The sequence below is a fragment of the Notothenia coriiceps genome, unplaced genomic scaffold (genome assembly GCF_000735185.1).
Source record: "Notothenia coriiceps isolate Sejong01 unplaced genomic scaffold, NC01 NC01_scaffold00004353, whole genome shotgun sequence".
Lineage (NCBI taxonomy): Eukaryota > Metazoa > Chordata > Actinopteri > Perciformes > Nototheniidae > Notothenia > Notothenia coriiceps.
The window spans coordinates 16,417-23,775 of NW_011337054.1; the positions used below are offsets into that span (position 1 = coordinate 16,417).

The window sequence follows — 7,359 nt, forward strand, 5'->3', positions numbered from 1 at the left end:
TGCAAGCTTTGCTTTACTGTTGTAACCCTGTATGTATACAGTCTATGGTTGTATCACAATGTTTTTCAATTACTTTACGCGTATTAACTATATTACAGCAGCAGTTATTTATATTTACAAGAGCACCTGTGAGCAAGTCAAGTCGCCAAGTCCTCAGGCTGGATGTACGAGTTCACCGGGTTCACTTGAATGCAGCATGGAGGCTCTGGCGTCAGAGCGACGTAAGAAGAATCCGGGTGCACCGTGACGACAGTTCCAGAAAATAGCTGAACATTAGTACGCCTGCTATCATCACATGCTGTTTTGTGACATTAATTATATAACTAACGTGTGTATCCAATCACATGTCAAGTTGTTCTACTGGCCTTCTAAGAAACGCATGGGGTAGGACATCGGAGAGTCTTTGGACCTACATCAAGGTTGGTCTAAAGTTGCCTAATTCTACTTCTATTGACGTTTTTTGTCGAATTATGTCTGTATGTTGACAAAATGATATGCATGTTTGGACCATTTATTTTCAATGGATACCACTACAGTTTTACACACTGCTCCAAGTCCCTCTTAGGTCAATGTCCCCTACTTTGTGTGCTTCTAAACACAGGGAACACCAAAACACAGTTTCATGTTATTCTCATTTTAAGAGGACTTTTGGTTATCAACAAATGAATGTGCATGCAGAGCAAATTACCAACACGCACTTCTTATCTGTGTGTGGTCTGAACTGACAAGGACAAGCTTATCAATGCAGCTCTGAGCTTACTGGCACATCAGACAAGGATCTTTCAAATCTTAAGGCCTGATACTGTTTTTAATATAATTATATATCTCCCTCTAGTGTTCATTATTTTACTTGAAAAATATGTCCACACCAAATATTCTACCAAAACAACTAATAGTAGTACTCATGATACTGGGTGACTGCTGTGTGTTCCAGTGACATGTTATATAGTCCAGATGCAGAGACAGTACAAAAACAGAGAGGACCTGACACTGATATACAAGAAGGTTTTTATTGATGTGATATCAATACAATCAAGTACTGTAGATTTTGTATAAGCAGACAAACATTTTCAATCAAAAAGAGTGCATTTTATACCCAAATTCTATTGCATAGAGTGCACGCAATAGCCTTGTATGACAAAAATCCTATAAGATGATACATTGTACATTACGCAAATAGAAAATAAAAGTCCACAAATAATCCTTCACAAACAACTCTAGAATGCTAACTACATGTTGTAAATGCTCTTAACTCGTCAATGCTGTTAAATACCATGTATACGTTCTAGGCTTCGGTGGTCGGTTTTGGCATCCCTATTAAATTATCATAAATGTATAAATACATCTTCATTAACTTCATGTGCAAATGGGAATGGCCGTTTGTATTTATTGAAACTAAAACAAACAAATATCCCTTAATAACCGAAGCAAGGCTTTTTTTTTAACATCTTTTTTTTTTTAAAAGGAAACAAAAAACACTTCAAAGCCATTTGCGATCAAGATGGTACATGGATCCTACTTAGTATATGATTTGCACACGGGGCAAACTCTGCAAGCCCGTGACATTGTGTTTTGAAAAGATAAGGACAGAGAGTTATAGCCACATGTAACTCACATCACCATGTCCGAAAAATGGAAGGCGACAAAAAAGGCAACATACAGTACATAAGGAGCCTTGGACTGTCTTGTAGACTCCCATAAAGATAATGGTACTTAGAAGGTGTTTTCATGTCATTAAATGAAATGGACAAGAGCAGGTTTGCATTACATAGATTTGAAATACTATTAGGCCTTATCTTAGAACTGCTTTCCTAAAAGAAAGTTGTTTATGTATATTAACAGAGCATGGCAGATGATTTAATCGACACTTTTAAATTCAGTCAAACAGTATACATTCATTCTGATTGCAAAGCTCCATGTTTGGCACAATCCTCCTGCACGCTGACATTCCTCCATCAAGGTGTAAGGTGGTCCTAAATTCAGTGTAATGATAGCATTTGGGCGGCATAAGTAAAAAGGCATGGAGTCGGTAATATAAGCTACCTTTTTTTCAGTTTTGCCCAAACCTCTTCTCTTCTGTATCTGCGACCATTCATAATATCTTGCACAACAATGTGTGTTTTTTCATCATTTGGTACAACATAAAAACTTTTGCACACCATTATTGAGCCAACATGCAAAATAGTCAAAAGTGTTCAGTGTTAACCAGTAATTTATGTTAAGTAAATGTTGTCTTCTTATCCCAATATGTCGATGTTGTCTCCCATCATTTACTCCTTACGACTACAAAGTTCATAACTTGTTACATACTTTGCAAAGGCAACAACAGAGTGCGTTGAGTTTTCTTAAAAACCCAGAACAGGCCGGAAGATTTTAAGGTCAGATTACTGGTGTAACATTAACAGGACTGTAAGGTTTCTTAACTTCATCCAAGTTTGTTATTATCTGTATGTTGACCTGAATGCCAGGGGGACAATGTGAACGACACACACACACACACACCCACCCACGTATATTGACACAGTGACAGACAGAAGCGTATACCCACTACAACATATAAGCATACATACACACACAGCATGCATCTTTAATGCCTCATCCAGCAGAAATGAGTAAATACACCACTCTCACCTCTGGCCCACCAACTCTCCCAGAAATCTGGCACAGGTTTGTTAAATGTTACACAACAACCTGTATTTCACAACCTGTGGGCTTCAGTCAGTCCCTTTACTTATTCGTGGAGTAAATGCAGATTCATTCTCATTTCCGGCTGTGTATTCTATTCTAATTTGGTTCTGAAACATCCTGTCCTTGTTGCCACGGATGTTACATTATGCTAAACCATTATTCAGATATTTTAGGCACAAAGGTTTGGGAATTAATATGAACTATTCTTGTTTGCCCAGCAACAGGTCACATAGAAACTGGCATTGAAGAAAGGTGTTTGTAATCCATTTGCATCCCTGTTTTTCTTAGCTGTTATAACAAATATGCAATATATTTATGATCAGGGGCTTTCATAGCATTCATATAAAGATTTCTCACTTACATTTGAATGTGATACTGATTTATTGATAGGTAGTGTCGCATCAGAAAGCAGTAACTTCAGGGATTTGGGAAACGGACCATAGATACAGCTAGAATTGTGTCCAATTTGCAGTTCATTCCAGTATCTATTCTATGGCATGTGAACATTATCTGTATGAATACATATTGTCCTGAACATTAAAAAGGGAATTGTACTTGCATTATCCTCTTTAAAAGGGCAGTTTAAATTTAATAATTATAATACTGTGAGGTCGGATAGTATTTCTTCAATGGCATTTCTGGACGGTTGAATAAATTATAAGAAACATAAAGGTCCTTTTTAAATGGTCGCCTACTGAATTCAGAAAGAAGCAGAGAAATAAGCACCCTACATATGCCAACTGATTGTCAAATATATATATATCTCGCTCTTAAAACAAAGATTTAATCCCATTAATCATTTTAACGTAGCAATCGTTCAGGGTACCAAAAAGGCCAGACAAAAGAAAAGTAATGGTATAACAGCACAACATGCCTTGTTTTGCTATTGTTTGTCTATATTTGCTATGTTGTATCATTGCTCTTTATGTCAGTATTGCCATTCACGGTTTAAATACAAACACAAGGGGGACATGACTGCAGCCGGAGGATCTAATCACCCCCCAGGGTCTGGTGATGTCAGAGTATTTGGGCAGGATGTGCAGTCACATGGGAAGGTCTGTTACTAGCACATTACAAAGTAAGGCACTTAATAGTCGGAATCTGATAAACAACAACAACAATGGTGACAAGGACCAAATAATAACAATACAATTATGAAAATATAATAATTAAAATAATATAAGCTAAAAAACACCAACATGAAATACAACCCAAAACACGTTAGAAGGACATAAAATAAAGAACAGAGTATGGAATTCCTTCCCCTGCCTTTTAAATCTTTCCATGTTTCTTTCACAAAGTTTGTTTTTTCTTTTGCTGATGTTGCTGACGGTAAGACGGATAAAGATGATGGCAATAATATATAAAATCCTATGGGTTTTGTGTTTCTGTTATGGCTGCAGGTATTTTAGGTTAAGGGCTCCTCTGAGGTGTCATTACAGGAACATGTTTGAATGAAAAGACAGGGTTATGTGGGACAGAGCAGGAATCCTGAGAAGGAGGAATGGATGTACTCGGTGGAATAGAGGCCATTTGCCTGATCCGAGGGCATCTGGATCCATACCTGGTCACCCTCCTTCAGCTCAAGGACCGCACTACCGGACGCCTGGTCCATGTAGCCCTTCTTGTATTCATCATAGGTGTAAGTGGCAGGTACATTGTTCTTGTACAGTGCCACCCACAGACTAGTTCCCTTCACATGCATGTGGTACGCAAAGTAGTAGACACCAGATAAAGGAGCGGTGAACATGCCTGTAGCAGTGCTGTAGGCATTTTGCCCGTTGTACAGAGTCCTGTCGAACTTGATTGGCATGGCAGAGGGAGGGAACGGTGTGGAGAGGATGGCTGTGAAGGCTGGAGCCACGGAGGCCGAGAGGGGGACTTGATTGTAGGCAGGCACTTTCCTGTCCCCTGGTACCTCATCCCCTTCCAACTGTGAATCTGTTGGACCGGCAATAACTGTTTGACCATTTCCTGGAGGACCGGGGGGCCCTGGAGGACCAGGAGTGCCGTGGTTACCATTAAGCCCAGCAGGGCCTGGTTTCCCTGGAGGACCCTGGGGACCTATTGGTCCCTTCTCTCCAAACTTACCAAGGCCTGGAAGCCCTGGCATTCCGGAGTCGCCCTTAAGTCCAGGAACCCCCTGGGGGCCCATGGGGCCCATGGGCCCCTGTAGACCAGGAATACCTGACTGACCCCTGGAGCCAGGAGTCCCTATAAACCCTGTCTCACCTTTAACCCCTGGAGCACCTAGCAGCCCTGGATTTCCAGGTAGGCCAATATGCCCTGACTCACCCTTGGGTCCAGGTTTTCCAATAGCACCAATAGACCCAGGGAGGCCTTTTTCTCCGGGGATGCCAGGTTTTCCAAAGGATCCACTCGGGCCTTGGTCACCTCTGAAGCCAGGCAGTCCAGGAGGGCCCTGGGGCCCCAGTTCTCCCTTCTGTCCTGACATTCCATGTTTTCCAGGGAGTCCCATTGGGCCTTGAAGTCCTGGTGGTCCTGTTTGTCCATCAAAGCCTGTTTCCCCAAGTGAGCCCACCATTCCTGGCTCTCCTTTGTCCCCTGGGAGACCAGGCAATCCACCATGGCCCTTCTCTCCTTTTGGCCCACTTAGACCAGGTTTTCCATAGCCAGGGGTCCCAGGAAATCCAGGAGAACCCCTTTGCCCTGCCTCCCCTTTTGGACCTACTTGACCTGGACCTCCAGGCAGTCCATCTAGCCCAGTCTTTCCTAACCCAACTGGCCCTGGCAGACCTTGTAGACCTGGAGCCCCGGGCTCTCCTGGTTCTCCTCCTTCCCCCGGGCTTCCTAGATCACCTTTAAGACCAGGTAGTCCAGGCAAACCTTTCAGTCCTGGCTTGCCAATACCTGGAAGACCAGGTGGTCCTGGACTGCCTTTAAGCCCAGGAGGACCCCTTATACCAGAAGGCCCTGGCTTCCCTTGTCCATTCTCACCCTTAGATCCACGCTCTCCTGGCTGGCCTGAAAGACCCTTTAATCCTGGTTCCCCTTGAGCCCCAGGGGGACCTCTGATGCCTGGAAGTCCGGGTTTTCCATTCAGAGACAAGCCAGCTGGGCCGGGGAAGCCGGGCTGCCCTGATAAACCTCTTGGACCTGGTTCACCTCGAGGGCCAACCTCACCAGTAAGCCCTGACATCCCCTTTGGCCCAAGCTTTCCCGGGAGACCTGGAAGTCCAGGCTTACCGATTCCTGGAAAACCAGGAGGCCCCTGAAGTCCTGGCTGGCCATTAAGACCTGGTTTGCCCAGTCCAGGTTTTCCTGGAAGTCCTGACGGCCCAGGAGGACCTCTTGGTCCAGGTTTCCCTTGGGGGCCTGGTTCCCCCTTCACTTCTATCATGGGTGGCATATCTGGAAAATAAATCATGTTGTTAATATAAACATGTATTTCCAAACAAAAGGAGCAGGAAACTGATCAATATGGTAACAACATAATAGGTGCAGTGTCTGTGTGTGGGGCAATACATGAAAGTCCTTATCTACACTTTAAATGTGTTGGTTTATTGAGAGCTAATGTACTAAGTTTATACATTCCTAAATGTATTTAATTGTGGTTGGAAGCAATTATTGTAAGACACTCTTGATAAAGGTGTCAGCATGTATTGTATTGTGATGAGATGTGATGTGATGAGATGTGATGAGATGTGATCAGATGAGAGGAGATGAGATGAGATGAGATGAGATGTGATGTATTGTGATGAGATGTGATGTGATGAGAGGAGATGAGATGAGATGTGATTTGATGAGATGTGATGTGATGAGATGAGATGTGATGAGATGTGATGTATTGTGATGAGATGTGATGTATTGTGATGAGATGTGATGAGATGAGAGGAGATGTGATGTAATGTGATCAGATGAGATGTGATGTGATACCTTTAGAGGTATTCAAGTGACCACCTGTAATCTACTCAGAAGGCAACACTGCTTTGTTTTCTCATAAGAAATGAAGGATGGGTGAATACTTGGACTTGACACATTACTGCCACTTAGTGGTAGGAGTGTCAGGTGTTTGAAAGGATACTACTTTTATAAAAAGACAATCAATAAAACCTTGAAGTGAAAAGTAAAAGTTTGCATCCAGTTTGCATAGTAAAATATTTCGGTCATTGTGGTTCATTAGAGCAGGGGTTCCCAAAGTGGGGGTTGCGAGATGATAACAAATGAATTATTATTCATAATAATAATTATTATTATTATTTGTATTATTATTATTATTATTATTAATAATAACGTGTGCATAGACATTTTTCAGGGGCGGACTGGCCATCTGTAGACTTTCCCCGTTGACAATTCTCCTGGTGGGGGGTTGCCTGTCTCTGGCACTGTTATTTTGGGGGTTGCGGACTGAAAAGTTTGGGAACCCCTGCATTAGAGGACAGACTGCGTTGGTGCAGCACTGCCAACTCACAGTTGATGGTACAAATAATTTCATTTTTTACATGAAATATGAGTGAGTTTTAAGATATCACTCTCAATACACTGTTGAGATAAAATACATTTAGTAGGTTTAAAGGCACTTAAAGGTGACCTATCATGCAGAATGCACTTTTGTACGTCTTTTATACATGAATATGTGTCCCCGGTGTTCCAGGGAACTCACCAAGTGTCAGAAAACATAACCCTCTCTATTTTCCTCCATACCCAAAT

At 42.2% G+C, this 7,359-nt stretch overlaps 1 protein-coding gene across 1 annotated transcript; it reads right to left on the reverse strand.

Moving 5' to 3' along the window:
* Window positions 1–1,002: 1,002 nt before the first annotated feature.
* On the reverse strand, window positions 1,003–6,367 carry col8a2 (collagen, type VIII, alpha 2). Its single transcript, XM_010767414.1, has one exon. It carries the CDS (start codon window positions 6,074–6,076, stop codon window positions 4,157–4,159), a length of 1,920 nt encoding a protein of 639 aa, XP_010765716.1. The 5' UTR covers window positions 6,077–6,367; the 3' UTR covers window positions 1,003–4,156.
* Window positions 6,368–7,359: the final 992 nt, after the last annotated feature.